The following is a 16,663-nucleotide window of genomic DNA, read 5'->3' as shown; positions in this document are numbered from 1 at the left end:
ACACATGGATGCCACAAAACCTTGAGGAAAATCAAACAACTGCTCCAGGAACTCCGTTTCTTTTCACCCTATACAGCCTCCACTGTTACTCTGTGTTTTACATACACAGTTAGTAGTACAAAATGTGTTCCCAAAGAGTGCTAGAACTAATTTAATTGACCGAGCAAAAATATTTGGACGTATAGTGTCTGTTAAATGAGATCAGGTTCTTTATATAATTCGTATAAAAGCAAGAACTTGCTCATGATCATGTTGTTGTACTGGATAAAAACAGTGTTTACAGCTAAAACAAAGCCTTGCTGGTCTTCATCTTGATCTTTAACTTTGCAGGAAAACCACACTTTCTTTTATTTATTCATTCAATACTCATTTAGACGTGTGAACAGTGGAAACACATCGACAATGTCAGTGGTGATCGCGCACATGCATGAGATATAGAGATAACATCCTCAGTTATGAATGTATTTTAAACCTTAAGATAAATATTTCAATCTATTTATTAATGGGTGGCAATTCCAAAAAACCTCTAAATGATTTCACTATAATTTTGCTTTAAATCTTAAAATGTAAATGCAAAAGAATTAAGTCCTAAATGATGAAGGATTTTAATCGCACCCTCTCGCTCGTACTCTATCTTGTGTTTTCTCTGTTCTTTATTTTGGAGTTGAATATATGGCTGATGAGCTCATCGATCTTCCAAGTGACACAGGGTTTCTGTGGGGCAGTAAAAACCTGTGGAGCTGCTGATCATCAGGTTTCATCTGAACTCAGAACCGACACACACTATATGCCAAAATTTGTCGAGAGGATGGGGTTCGGTATTTTAATTAGTCACTGTATTGATGGTAAATTGTGTGAATTTGGTTGAAGTTTAAAGGTCTTACTAATCACCATATTGGGTGTGGTGTCCGTCTACCTGTTTTGGCTTGTGTATAAGAAATATCTGAATAATAAAAACTCAACAACTCTTCTACAATCTGCCTTTACTTGATTTTCTCCTTTAAATAATTATTAAATAATAAACCTGATTTTCAGATCATAATATGATTTAGGCTGTCTGGAATTATCTGCAGAAAACAGACGCAAGTCTGTGGCAGAATGTTTGAAAAAACCCAGCAGTCACTTTCCTTAAAAAAACGACCTGAATTTCCTTATAAAACTGTGGATAACATGCAATAAAAAAAAAAAAGGGTAACTCCTCTGAGATCATGGGTGATGGGTTATTTTATACTTAGCATGGCGCGTGTGTGTGTGTGTGTGTGTGAGAATGTAGGTGGTACCAACCCTGTGCCATCCCCGCCCCCACGTTCTCAGTCGAGTTGTAGCCATTGATGGACATCTTATCGCTGAGGTCGACCATCTGATGTAGGCGGAGCTTACGGCAGTAGATGGAGGCGGCTTCGGGTTCTAGTGATATGATGAGCTGTTCGGGGTTGTCTCGTGAAGCCAGACCTGCCTGAACACAACCACAACATGGAAAAAAAGACAAAAGAACACACTTACAAGCTGCAAATGTTGTTTTTCAATATTTGTTACATGCTCCGTATGCCGTTTGGATTTAGAGTTTCAGATTGAAAAAAACAAAAAAACAAACAAAAAAAAACTGATGTGTTAAACTGACTTAAGGGTTAATAAGTATTTTAGTATGTATCTTATGTAATTAAGACAGCTTTGTGCATTAGGTTTAATATATGACTATTACAACACTAAAGACCAGGGCAGACCAGAAAATGCTGTGTCTTTTCCCCCCAGTATGTTCAGTGTATATAAATAGAAATGTCTAAAATCCAGGTTTGTATGTCGCTGTCTTTCACCACCATTATTTCAATGTTTTTTCACACTTTGTGGACTTCCATGTTTAAGCCCTGGAGCTCTTTATTCTATACAGGCAGAGTGAGACAGTTTTAAACCAGCGCTAAACTAGTGTTAATCTAGAGTGCAGTTCTCCCTTCCCATCTCTCTCTCTCTCTCTCTCTCTCTCTCTCTCTGTAATTATCTCTCTTCCATGTGCTCCTTTTTTACTGCACCGCCTCCTCCTTTGTATCAGCATCTAGGACACAGCCACACCTTACTGTCCTCTACACACTGCATGGTCTGGTGTTCCATCTGTCAAGACATCAATCTTACCCATCCATCCATCCATCCATCCATCCATCCATCCATCCAGTCTTTGTTTTCTACTTCTTGATGTCTTTCCTTCAATAACATCTAGTTAGATAGCTAGCCTTTGTGTTTATCATCCCTCCTTCATCCTCTCTTTCACTTTTCTCTCATCCTTCCTTCCACCTTCATTCCCACATATTCTCTCTCGTGCACTCACCAGTTCATCTCTTTTCCCTTCTTTCATCATCCCTTTCTCTTCCTTTGTTTCTCTGTCTCATAACTGTTTAAAATTCCCTTTCCTCTAACCTTGCCTCCTGGCACACACACACACACACAAACACACACACAAACACAAACACACACACGATATTTCAGCTATGTGACAAAAGACTTTGTCCTAAAATGGTGCACTGTCTATAAACATCCCCTTCCATCTCACCCTTCATTACTTCTAGTCCAATTTCTACTCCGTCCTCTATCTCTCTCACCATTTTGTTTTCCTTTTGTCTTCTCTTTCTTTCTCAGACATTTGCTCTTTTATCTCCTCGACCTGTGGTGCTCAAGATGCAGCGTTAGCTCACTTTCTCTGCCTGTAGCTTTAAAGCATCACTACACAGAGCCACAGGATAACTGCAATATCAAACCCATCCACTAGGAGGCTGAAACAAATACTGAGCTGATAATAGAGAAGAAAACGTCTGTATAAACGTGTTTTTTTAATCGCACCCAGTACAAGTCTCACAACTCTCAAGAGGACGTGATGAAGGGTTATTGATACTCCCAGCTCTGTTATCAGCATCATAATAAATAAAAGTGAAACAGAAGACAGGTGCAGCACTAACACAGTGTTTGTTGGAAGTAACATACAGCCTGTTTATCTGTATGTACAATACGAAGCGAAAAAGACATTTATGCACACATGCATATCGGTACCTTATACGCAGCCTCTCTCATAAACTGCTTTGCCGGCATTTTCCAGATAGCTGGAACAGTGATGACCCATCTGACGTCGACGTTATCGAACTCCGCCCCCGCCTGGTCACTCAGCTCCTGTAACCAATCAGAGCACAAAGTAAAACAAACACTAACATAATGAAAAAGCTCTGCACACAGACAAGACAGTACAATCTGACTTACTTTGAGAGCTTGTTCCTTGAAGAAGGCCAGCGCGTAGGCAAATATATCCAAAGCCTTCACTTTCTTCCCATTGGCTGCATGAAGGTCTGTGTCGATGGACAGATTCTGGTATGGAATAATTAACAAGTAAATAGTTTGACAATAAAAAGCCATATTCATGCATTTTTTTAAATGTATTTAGAGACAAAATTCACACTGGTCTATACCTTCTGTTAATCATTATTACGATTGTTAATCATTATTAATGACACTGGTAGTGAGATAAAATACGCAAATGTAAACGAATCCCTAATTGTTTTATTGGTTCTGGGTGTTTTTATCAATCGCCGCTTTCATGTAGTCCAACAAAAGAGTTTGTTAGTAAATACAGATACAAACTAAATGTAATAAAGACTACAATTTACCCCCCAAAAAAATCCTAAGACATATAATAAAATGATGTAATTATCTATTTTATTAACAGAATCATTATGTTACAAATCTATATAAAATGTAACTACATATTACGATACAATCACAATAATATCAGATCCTGATCACAATTAGAATTGAAGTGTATTGTTTCTTGTAAGACATTGTGTGTGTGTGTGTGTGTGTGTGTGTGTGTGTGTGTGTGTATACCGCAGTTGTGTGTAGTTTCATTTTAAACTTCTCCAGGTAGAGCCACTGCTTTGACTCACTGGGGTCCAGATCATGGTAAAAGTCTCTTGCTGCATAACCAAAACTGTGAAACTTCCTGTCTGGTGTCAGCAGAATGGTGGTCGGTGTCTTCTGATTGGACACGCCTGGGTCACCGCCCTCCCAGCGCCTAGCAACAGGGAGAAATCGACAAAATAAAAATCAGTATGAGGCTGTGTGTGTGTGTGTGTAAAAACTACAGGACAGTTAATAGTAATATGTATGTATATATAATGCTATAGTTAACAGTTGTGTTTTTCCATAATGCACATTTCTGCAATCTGTTTTACAAAAAAGAATCAAATGGCTGAAATAAATGATAAATTAGTGATGTCATCTGCAACCAATAGCTTTTGTCAGGTTTACTTGAGTGCAAAATAATCATTGACCTTTGTAGACACACTCACTCACTTATTCTTTCACACACACTTACAGTACACTCTCTTACACCCACCAGCTTACACACCCTCTAAAAAACTCAAACACACTCACTCACTCTCTTCACACACATACACACAATTACTTACACACTTACTAACTTAATCTTTCTCACTTACACACTCACTCATTCTCTACACTCACTCTCACTCACTCAACTCTCACATACACCCGCACACTCAATCATTCTCTACACTCACTCACTCAACTCTCACGTACACACACTCTACACACACACACACTCACTCATTCTCTACACTCACTCACTAAACTCTCACGTACACATCACACACACGTGCACACGCTTACGAAGTCACTCTCACACACTCTCACTCTACAAACACACACACACTCACGCCACACAAACACACACTCTCCCTCACTTTTTTTCACACAGAGACACTCACTCACTCACCCCCTCTCTTTCTTTCTTCCTCTCTCTCACACAGAGTCACTCTCAGGCACACACTTTAAATTATTCAGGACTTTTGCCATGAAGGCAGAGAAATCATTTCAGCCTGAATGCTCACTCCAGCATCCAGTCAGGAGAGAACCACGACTTCCTAATCTGAAATGAAAACTGAAATTCCCAACTGATCTGACCTACATTTTAACACCTCAAACACCTTTTGCATCATGTATGTATATTAGCATCTAAAAGACTGGGAGCATGTATCCAGAATGAATATATATATTTTACTGAATAAAATATCAAATCGGCATCTGGAAAATTGTCCCTAGTGTGTGATTGCGTGAGTGAATGAGAGTGTGTGTGTGTGCCCTGCGATGGGTTGGCACTCCGTCCATGGTGTATCCTGCCTTGATGCCCGATGACACCTGAGATAGGCACAGGCTCCCCGTGACCCGAGGTAGTTCGGATAAGCGGTAGAAGATGAATGAATGATGAATAAAATATCAAATCCTACACGGCTGATGCTTGTTACTCAATAATACCTTCTTCATTCAGAGCCAAGATCTCTTGAACTGTTTGAACAATCTGTGTGTAAAAGTTTCAGGTACAGCCTATACATTATGAAACAGATAGGTGTGTCATATAGAAGAGCAGACGTTAATGAGGAAGGAGAACTGAAGCAATGATTCCGGAAAGTTTGGATTCTGTGGCGAGTTTGATCTATTCAGTGAGTTCTTGGTAAACCACAGAGAGGCCCTGCTTAAGAGCTCAGGAAAGAAAAGCTTTGAGTTCAGTCCCAGATTTAGGGATCAGTGAGTCTAATCTAACCAAAACAACTTCAGGAGCTCATAGATGTGGGAGTGTGTGTGTGTGTGTGTGTGTGTGTGTGTGTGTGTGTGTGTGTGTGTGTGTGTGAGTGATACGGGCTAGTTTTTGTCTCCTGAGCCAGAAACTAAAGACTTGCTGGAATGGACACCTGAATGAACATACTGTACTCTGTGTGTGTGTGTGTGTGTGTGTGTGTGTGTGTAGAGTTACAACCTAAATCGGGAAAGCTTTAAACTAAGTGTTTGAATTTGAATGTTTACAATCTTAAATCCAATGTTGTGGTGAAACACTTATACTTTTTTCCTCTTCTTCACCACCTTCATTGGGACGGGTGAAGCGCCACATCAAGTGGTGTGACATTTGTATCCTATTGGAGCTGATGAGTCTTCAAACCCACTTTGGTACAAGATCCTGTGCCCTCTATTGTCACAGCCACAGTGAAACACTAAAATGCCATTTTCTAAGCCAAAAAGAAAAAAAAAGTCCCGTTTCATTACTTACGACTCGATTTTGCAGACTTTCACAATTTACACTGTTCCACTTCAACATAAACGCTCCATTTCAAACAAATACTAACAAAATACAACAGACTCGGTGATCTTATGATTATTACCACAACGCTGTTGAATTCTTAAAATCCGTTTGGTCAGAAGCTGCTGATTTGTTTTCTATAATACAGTCAAATGACAGGTTTATATTAATGTGCTGCTTTTTACATGTCAATCTTCCGGACTTCATAAAATCGATGCTAAATATTAAAAAGATTAAAATAAAGGTGAAGATATTTAACAAAAGCTTGCTAACATTCCACAATAAAAAAAAAAAAACATAACTAAACCGAAGTCTTAGTTTCCTGCACTGTTATATAGGAAAACCATTAAACTTCCACGTGGCTCCTAAATGTGAATCGAACAACTGACGCATCGTTACACAGCGAACATCATATAATTAACAGACTAAACAGAATAGCTAAGAAACTAATTAAGTGTCACGCTCACGCTTGAATAAACACGCACAAACGTGAAGAAAATTGGCTGTAGGTTGTGTCGGCCAGCTGCGTATTTCTGGCAGTAAAACACCGACGTGAATCTGGAAGCGAAATCTAATCGTATAACATTAGTAAAATGTCACTGTGCCGAGAGCCGAGCACACGCTGGGTTATTAAAGGGAAGGAGAAGAGCATCGTGACTATCGCAGCAGCTCACCCCAATCATCTCTTACTCATGTGACGTGTACGGCGTTCTTCGTCCAATCGTCTCTGGCTCTGAAGGTCCTGAATGTATGAGAAATATTTTTTTTCATTTTACTTTATTTGTGTGCTTGAGCCATAATAGTCCTCCTCTGAGCCCTTAGCTAACTTAGTCTTTTATTATTCCTTCTTTCTTTTTTTAATTGAATAACTGGATCAGTTCATTCACTTCAGTCTTTACTTTAATCTTATTAATGAGTCAGGATCATTACTGCATTATTTGGATATAAATAACTTACATATAACATATAACTTTTCAGTACCAATCCTCAAACCCCTCTCTTCTCTTTAGAGTTGTTCTAGCAGGTAAAACACTGTTCTCAGGAGCGAGACTGTGAGCCGCAATGAGACATGCAGGCAAAAATACCTCATCAGAAATACACAATTCCAAACATTACTTACATTCCTGGCTAATTTCAGAGGAATGCCATCTGTCTATACATATAACAGTGCATATATTTATTACCCTGTTCAGCTGTTTGTTTATCTGTTTGGGGAAGTTCACTGTTGTCAAACTGACCTCTGGGGTCAAAGGTTAGGAGAACTCCAGGGTGCAGCTGATTCACTGGTTGCAGACACATACCCGCTCTCGCTCTCTCTCTCTCTCTCTCTCTCTCTCTCTCTCTCTCTCTCTCACACACACAGACACACACACACGTCTAAAAATAAACTGGTAATAGAGTGTGTAGGTGCCTTAAGAGACAAATGAGAAAGACGGAAATAGAGACTGAATCAGAAGCTGGGCTAAAAGATTACATTAGTGCATAAAAAAGTGGGAGGGGGAGGGGGGTGAGGAGAGAGAGACAGACAGACAAAAACCAATGAGTGAGATAGACAGATCTAGAAAAAGAAAGAAAAAGAGAGAGAAAGAGAGAGAGAGAGAGAGAGAGAGAGAGAGAGAGTGAGAGAGGTGGCAGCCTATTTTTATAGCAGACATGAATCAATCAAAGTTGCCTGTCACCATGGCGACACAATGATGCCACCCCAAACCTCTGGCATCACTAGTTGTAGTTGTTTTGTTGCCAGAACGGAGTTCATTCTGCTGCCTGAGTACCAGGTTCAGTTTTAAGTGGAAAAGCATGGAAGAGAGAAGTGTTTCGTTTGGAAGAATCGTCAGTTCCTTCACTTCAATCTGTTCCTCCTGGCTGTGTTTCTCTCACCTCATGGTGTGGATGCACTCTGGCTCGTTAGTGAAAGCGTAGGCGTAGCCGCTGGATGTGGTGCCAAAGTCGATGGCCACCACCACCACAAACGAGTGACTCGGCGGTTCATTCTGTTCTGAATCCTTCTGAAGAGAATAAAAGAGAGAGAGAGAAAAAGAGAGAGAGATAGAGAGAGAGAGAGAGAGAGAGAGAGAGAGAGAGAGAGAGAGAGAGAGAGAAAATGTGCAAGGGGAAGATTGAAGGGAAGAGAGTGAAGGTGAGAGATTAAGAGAGAATGAGTAAGAAAGAGAGATTGAGTGAGAGTGAGAAAAAGAGTGAAAGAGAGTTTGAGTGAGTAAGAGCATGCAAGAGAGAAAGAGAGAGTGCGAGTTAGTTAAAGAATTCTCTTATGGAGCTATAATGCTGATTCATGTGTTACAAAGTCTTTACAAAATTCAGTTCTCTCCGGTCTAGACTGTTCTGTTCCGTCACTTTAACAACGTTATACAACAGACAAGAGACTCACCATTGTGTGTGTAGGGGAGAGAGGCGTGATGCCTGGGTCGCCAATACTCTTTGCTGGCGACGGGGCAGCCATTGCATCTAAAACAAACACACACACACACACACACGGACACACAGTTATTTATGTCTGCCTGTGAAATGTGTAAGATCACAGCTAAGATGATGCAGTGTTTTAACCCATGTTATGTTGACGAACACATTAAGCTGCTTAAGTATGCTTAAGTGTCCTATTTATTCCATCCATCCATCCATGAATATCTTACAATCTATATCTATCCCTCCATCCATCCAGCTCTATCTATCATTGTGTTCATAAATTCTTATCTGTATGCCTGTCCATGTCTATTTATACAGTATACAGTGGATTTTAAATATAAAGTTTTTGTTAAAATTGCAATACATTTCAATAATAAATAAATAAAAAAAACAATTTAACAATTCAAGAAAAAAAAAGAAAAAGGAATTAACCTAATAATATCCTGGTAGAATAAATGTGGATAGCTTTTAAGTAATTGTGCTGGTAGTACGTAAGAATCTCCCAGTCAAACACATTGTAATTTGGCAATTCTGTTTTGCTCCACATCCATCAAACTACAAGAGACCTCCTTCGAGTCTTTCCACAGACTTTCAACAGGATTTAGATGCAGTCTCTGACTGCTCCATCCACAACAGTGTTCATCATCATCTTCTCCTCAAGTCGTTCCTTTGTTGGCTTTGGATTTGTGCCTTGGGGTCATCATTGTGAATCGCACATCAACAACGAAATGTTTCGACGATATCTAACAGACGCCATCGAATGTTATTCCAAAACAGACTGGTATTTGGAGCTATCCATGATCTGGGACAAAGCTGAAAAGAAGCAGCTTCATACTGTAGCACGATGCTGCCATCACCATGCTTCATCACAGGTATAGTGTACTTTGGGTAATAAGCTGTTAATACTCGCCTGAGACATTCTACCCTGGTCTCATCAGCCCATAATACATTTTGCTACATGGTTTGGGGTGAGTTTTTGTTTCCCCTCAGTTGCATTATTCAACCCCACTGCAAAGACGTGAAGAATACGAGAGACAGTTGACACCAGGAAGTGACCTGATATATTTCTGCGGCTGGTTTAATGCTACTCTTATCAGGGAGCCAACTTTGGAGCAACATCCTGTTCTCGTTACCGTCACTGAAGTGCCCATTTTACTCCAAAGTTTTCCATGGGTAATCTGATCGCTACCTTTCAACAATGAGATCCCACAGATGAGATCCCACAGGACAATGTCAAGAAAATCCTACAGAAAGATCTTTAAATTAGGGTAAAAGCAGCATTGCTTCACTGTTGAACCTGGAGCGGTAACATGACCGGTAATATAGAGGTGTGCACACTTATGCAACCAGGACAGCATACAATTAGTTTTTCTCTTGAATCCATCTCCCCGTCCATCAATAACTACCTGTCTCCAGCCAATCATCCATCCATTTATTCCACTCTTTTGGAGAGAGGAGAGTTAAAAGTCAGTATTTCTCCACTTCAATCTAAGCATCTAACCAAGATTTAAATACACACCAAATTAATAAAACTATTAGCACCTCTCGAATGCCGACTCCACAGATTTAATGTGAATAATTAAAAAAAACTAAAATAAATGTCAATTCAAAGACAACCACAAAAAAAAAAAATATTCAACCACGCAGTCATAAGAGAGACAACACACACTGTAATACTTTTATTACAGTGCTTTAGCTTCACGTTTTATATTATCTGACCGCAAAAAAAAAAGCATCTAATCTTTTAAAAGCTTTATCCAGCTAATGCAGGCCCTCTTGTCGGCGATGACATTTGAGTCGAATTAGAGCTTGTATTTATCCAAAAGCCATCATCCTCATTAGCGTGGTCTAATAGAAGCAAAGTGAGTCACTGCGTTTTTAGCGCTCGGCAGGAGGCCTCCAAATCTCCGCAGGTCTTTTTTTTAAAGCCCTAAACACTTGTCCCTTTTTCTTCTAGCACCCCATACTGTGCTAAAACGTGGACAGACACTCATCAGGATGCTCTTCAGTTTGTAATTATGGCCTGAGTGACTGGCTGCCTGTGGCTTAACATTCTCTCTCGCACAACTCGGCTACTACGCCATCATTGATTTAAAAAAAATTAAATAAATCAACACAGGAAAATGATTGTCCATAATGATAAACACCTATAAGTGGAGAGTTACTCTTTTGTCGGCTGCTTTGATACCTTCCAGTCCTGATGTTTCCAGGTTAAGAAAGTAAAGTCTGTTTATGTGACAATGGTGCAAACATAACGGCAGCGTCGTTGTTGCTCTTGATTTAGAGCGGGTTGATTAGCGTGCTCATTACCACCTATTCGTGTGAGCAAATTATAGCCGTGCTTCTATTGAATCCGCAAATTTTCACCTCTTATTACACAAACGTCATGTGAGAAACTGGAGACAGAAAAGAAACATTTGATGCTTTAAAAAAAAACAAAAAAACACAACAAAACACCATCAAAAACAGCGCATGGTGGAGAACAGGTCGGCGTCGTGCAAATATCGATTCAGTCGCTTTTCCTGCCGCACACAAACGATCCGGATCGACGCAGACGTGTTAACTGTACAGACAGAGAGCCATTGTGTAGCAAATATTTACTTTAATGAGTATAGAGAGATTTCAGACTACAAGGCAGAGAATAAAAGAACATATTTATTTGTGTGGCACACTTAACCTCAAGAATGATTACAAAACACAAGAAAAAAAATAAAGCAACTTTATACACACAAACTACCTTTAACACTTTATACAGCGACATTTACAGGCCGTGTTATTTTCGGCTCTGTATTTTGTGTGCATTTTCTCTTTAGCTTATTTGTTCCGCGCCCTGACTTTATTTTGTACTATTTCGTCTGTAGCTTATTGTGCTCTGTATTTTGTCTGTAGTTTATTGTCAGCTGTATTTTGTCTGTAGGTTATTACAGCCTGTATTTTGTCTGTAGTTTATTGTCAGCTGTATTTTGTCTGTAGTTTATTACAGCCTGTATTGTTTTCTGTAGGTTATTACAGCCTGTATTTTTGTCTGTAGTTTATTACAATTTGTATTGTTTTCTGTAGGTTATTACAGCCTGTATTTTTGTCTGTAGTTTATTACAATTTGTATTGTTTTCTGTAGGTTATTACAGCCTGTATTTTTGTCTGTAGTTTATTACAATTCGTATTGTTTTCTGTAGGTTATTACAGCCTGTATTTTTGTCTGTAGTTTATTACAGCCTGTATTTTTGTCTGTAGTTTATTACAGCCTGTATTTTTGTCTGTAGTTTATTACAGCCTGTATTTTTGTCTGTAGTTTATTACAGCCTGTATTTTCTCTCTAGCTTATTTTGTTCTGCATTCTATTTGTTTATTTCATTCATTCTTTTGTCTGTAGTATAATTTATCCTGTATTTTGCCTGTAGTTTAATTCATTCTGTCTTTTGTCTTTATTTTAATCTGTTCTGTAATTTTCATTCTGTACTGCGTCTATAACTTATTTAGTTGTGCATTACATTTGTAGTTTATTTCAACAGCATTTTGTCTACAGTTTACTTCAGCCTTAATTTGGGTCTGGTTTTTTTTCTGCACTTTGTCTTTAGTTTATTTTGTTCATTATTTCGTCCATTTGGCCATTTCGTCCATTCGTCCATTTATTCCATTGTCTAAGGTGTCTGCAATATATTTAATTCTTTATTGAATATAGTAAAATGTAGTTCATTTTGTACTTTTGTCTACAGTTTAGTTCATTTATTTCAGCCTGTACTTTAGCTGTAGCGTTCTTCATACTTTTTAATTTATTCTAATATAATACACCTATTAATTTATAAAATAATAGAATGATTTATTCTAATAATAATCATTATTCTTACAGTACCTCGTTCCTGCAGTGTATTTTATCCACCACTTATTGCGTTCTTTATTTTGTCCACAATTTGTTTCACTCTTTATTGTGTCTGTTGTTATTACAATCTTCACTTCATTCTCTATTGTGTTCATGATTTATTGGGGCCTTTATTCTACCTGCAGTCTGCACTGAGATTGATTTATTTTGCTCTGTATTTGTTCTGTAGTTTACTTTGATCTATAGAGACTCAAGATATTAGAGTAATCACACAATATAATATCTAGCTGGATGACAGATGTGGAGATGTAGCTTTCTGGCTCCAGTTTTGTCTGGATTTTATTTTGTTCTGTACAAGGAAAGTCAGACACGCACATGCACACACACATGCACACACACACGTGCACACACACACACACACACACACACAATTCTGGAATGTGATGCACATTCTCACAGGAAACAGCAGAGTTCAAAGGTCAGACCTCCAGTAAGGATTTCAATGGAAATAAAAGCAGCATGAAATGCATTTCAGAGGTAGGTCTCTCTCTCTCTCTCTCTCTCTCTCTCACACACACACACACACACACACACACAATTCGTCATACCACAGACTCCTTAGTCTGTAAAGCATTATCTGTAATATATATAACATTCTGCAGTCAGTATCCACCATCACAAAAGACTTCTAATATTTTATAGATTTATAAAATGATCAAATTTACATGCAGGTCTGAATAAAAACATCAGTGCTTGCTCAATCACAGCTAGGTGCTTAAGAGAGCATGAAAAAGGGTAGAAAAATTTGTACGATAAGTTCCTCACGCCTTATTTTGTGGAGGAGTTGGGGCACTTTGAGGGGGGAAAAACTTCATATAAGGTTACAAAGAATATTTTCACCATGTGTCTGGTGGAGGGAGGGAGAGAGAGAGAGAGAGAAATAGTGTGAGAGTGAGAGAGAGCGAGAGAGAGAGAGAGAGAGAGAGAAATAGTGTGAGAGAGAGAGCGAGAGAGAGAGAGAGCGAGAGAGAGAGAGAGAGAGAGAGAGAGAGAGAGATAGAGAGAGAGAGAGAAATAGTGTGAGAGTGAGAGAGAGCGAGAGAGAGAGAGAGAGAGAGAGAGAGAGAGAGAGAGAGACAGACAGAGACAGAGAGATGGGGGTGGGAAAGGAAGAAGGAGGTCAAATTGAGAAAGAGATGCAGCGACAAGGTCACGAAACCCTCTTTAAAGAAGCATCTCGCGTTTCCAACAACGTTGATCAGTGTGTGAGTTTCTTAAAATCTAAAATAAAACTGCAGACTATTTTTGAAGTAAAAGTTTCGTATCTCAAACGCCTTATATATACATACATATATTTCAGATCCCTCAGCACTAATAAAAAATAGAAACCTTTTCTACAAACATGGTGTAAGAATAAACGTGTGAGATGAGGCTTTTATCCCCTCCTGTAAATGTTACTGAGAATGTTAGTAGCAGATGAAACTGAAATGAGTAATACTGAATAAATAAAGCATTATTATATAAAAGTATATCAGGTCATTAAAATTCCAAATGGTGGTTTGTTTTTGTCACTTCACTGTCCATGATGTAGCTGAAACCTCTGATAACATTTAAAAATAAATAAAAAAATAAATAAAAATTAAAAAGAGAGAGGGGGGAATAATGAAAAATAAAAGGAAACTCTGCAAATATGTTCAGAAGGTAAAAACATATAGAAAAGTCAAAGTCAAATAAATATAAAGAAAAATAAACCACAGTACAATGTTACAATATTATACAATACAATAAAATAATATATTTAAGCTCCGTGTTTTAGATTTTCTGCACACACACCTAGCTCACTTATGCCCCTTTTCCACCGAGGCAGTTTGAGTGCTGGTTCGGAGCCTAATTTAGAACCAGTTCTTTCTTTTTCGACAGCCAAAGCACCGGCTCTGAACCAGGAAAAGTGGTTCTTAAGTAGCACCAAAACGTTGCTGGCCTACACTTAAGAACCGCTTGCGTTAGGAGCTGTGGGCGGGGCTACTGTTAGCGCATTTGATAATGTACTTTAAGTATACTAATGTTTAATACACTTTTACTTTACCGCAATATGATACATTATCAGCACACATGATAGTAGGTAGCTACATGCTAAGGCTAACTTTTTTTCTGTGTTAATGATAAAATAACGTTATGTACTTTCTCGATTACAACCTCCGTTTATAAAAATTACATGGAGCTACACGTACACGTTGGATTCGCCGCGTTTGCATGCCAATGTAGGTTCACAAAGCCATGAGCATTAAACAGTAAAGCAACATCCGGCATCGTTGATGTGTTTGTGTTTGCTGCTGCTGCACTAACGTTGCTGGGAAAAGTGACCCGTGTATACGGTGACGTCAGACTCGGCTCTGTGACGGCTCTAAAGCAGATGGAAAGGCAAACCGGTTCTTAGAAGGTTCGCCAGTGGAACCAACTTTGAACCAGAACCAGTGCTAGCTCTGAACCAGCACCCGGTTCTTTTTGGTGGAAAAGGGGTATTAGTGCCTGATAAAACAACGTTAACCTCGATTTCCTCCAGTTTCATTTATTGCAGGGTTTTTTTTTCTCACCATGAAACATTTTTTATATTAAATATTAGATTAATTAAAAAATTCTACAGAAAAAATATTCTAGATGTTCTGCTAGTTTTGGAAGCATCTGACTAACCCTTTTAGTTCATGAAATAAAGAGGTCATGGTTCTGACTTTATGGAACAGATTTATGGAAGATAAAATCCCCTCTGACCTCTGGAGCTTTGTGTATGGTCTCAGCACAGACAGTTTTATGATGATTACAGGAACATGGCCATGATGGTATGAATATTTAATCTGTAGTAGCTCACAAGGGGAGAGAAAGTGAGACTAGAAATACAATTAGAGAACAGAAACGAGCGAGGAATCGGTCTGAGATCATTTCAACTGTAACTCGATACACTTCTCGTACTAAAGCAGACTCGGAATAGCGTCTTAAATCCCACAGATCAAGACTTGTTGAAATATTCTTTTAAAACAGAACTGATGCTTTTCTTATCAAAGCTACTAGTGAAAATTTCCTACAAATGCAGAGGCACAGAGCAAGAAGCATATACACACGCACACACGGTACTACTCTTACACACACACGCTACTACACTTACACACACACGGTACTACTCTTACACACACACGCTACTACACTTACACACACACGGTACTACTCTTACACACACACACTCACGCTACTACACTTACACATACACAAACGGTACTATTCTTATACACACACACACGGTACTACTCTTACACACACACACGGTACTACTCTTACACACACCCACATGCTACTACACTTATACACACACACGGTACTACTCTTATACACACACACGGTACTACTCTTATACACACACACGGTACTACTCTTATACACACACGGTACTACTCTTATACACACACGGTACTACTCTTACACACACCCACACACGGTACTATTCTTACAAACACACTGTACTTGTCTTACACACACACGGTACTACTTACACACACTGTACTACTCTTACACACACACAAACGCTACTACACTTACACACACACAGACACACAAACAGAGCACTACCCTTATTCTCTCTCTCTCACATACACACACACAAACACAGCTGGCACTACTCTTACATACATTCACTCACACAAAGCACACAGCAGTGCTCCCCCACACACACATACATACAAACACAAGCACACACTCACACTAACACTCACACTCTTTCTCTCTCTCTCTCTCTCTCTCTGATATTCCAGTCCCCTCCATAAAATTTTACACTACTTCTTCTACAAACCTCAAAATCTCACACCTGGACTTTAAAATCTAAATTATATTTGAGATGTTCTCAGAAATGTTATAAGCTTAATAAGAAGGATTCACTACAGAAATGTCTGCAAAACAGCAACCACCAATTTATTTAAATTGAATACCTATTTATCTATATAATGATCAATCCTAAGGTGACAATGGCAAGGAAAAAACCCCCGAGATGATATGAGGAAGAAACCTTAAGAGGAACCAGACCCTGAATGTATCACGGTCAGCGCACCACACGCAGCTCCTGAACACCAGCACAGAGAAGCGTCTCCAGAATATTAAAGCTCTTCTGGACTACACTCCCCAGAATCCATCTCCGACACTGATTACACCACCACCTGTTCCTCATCAACCACTTCCTACATGAGCTGAACTTGAACGCTACGCTGGTGCGAAGTCTCGATTTGTTTCGGCAATCATTCTAAGCGTTTCTG

At 39.0% G+C, this 16,663-nt stretch overlaps 1 protein-coding gene across 7 annotated transcripts in view; it reads right to left on the bottom strand.

The window, feature by feature from the left end:
• hspa12a (heat shock protein 12A) overlaps positions 1 to 16,663 on the bottom strand; it is a 45,510-nt gene that overhangs the window by 15,901 nt on the left and 12,946 nt on the right. For 3 of the 7 annotated variants that reach the window (XM_060879342.1, XM_060879346.1, XM_060879344.1), the window contains exons 2-7: positions 8,514 to 8,590; positions 8,006 to 8,133; positions 3,862 to 4,048; positions 3,241 to 3,345; positions 3,037 to 3,153; positions 1,285 to 1,456 (exon numbers count right to left, since the gene is read on the bottom strand). In XM_060879342.1, the coding sequence (XP_060735325.1) occupies positions 1,285 to 1,456; positions 3,037 to 3,153; positions 3,241 to 3,345; positions 3,862 to 4,048; positions 8,006 to 8,133; positions 8,514 to 8,590 (786 nt within the window). The remainder of the gene's footprint in view (positions 1 to 1,284; positions 1,457 to 3,036; positions 3,154 to 3,240; positions 3,346 to 3,861; positions 4,049 to 8,005; positions 8,134 to 8,513; positions 8,591 to 16,663) is intronic. The other 4 variants (XM_060879343.1, XM_060879345.1, XM_060879347.1 and 1 more) reach the window with 2 other exon arrangements.

This window comes from Tachysurus vachellii, chromosome 10 (assembly GCF_030014155.1).
Source record: "Tachysurus vachellii isolate PV-2020 chromosome 10, HZAU_Pvac_v1, whole genome shotgun sequence".
In the NCBI taxonomy this organism is placed as follows: domain Eukaryota; kingdom Metazoa; phylum Chordata; class Actinopteri; order Siluriformes; family Bagridae; genus Tachysurus; species Tachysurus vachellii.
Note: the sequence above shows the minus strand (reverse complement) of the source record. Positions and strands in the feature narration are given on the sequence as shown.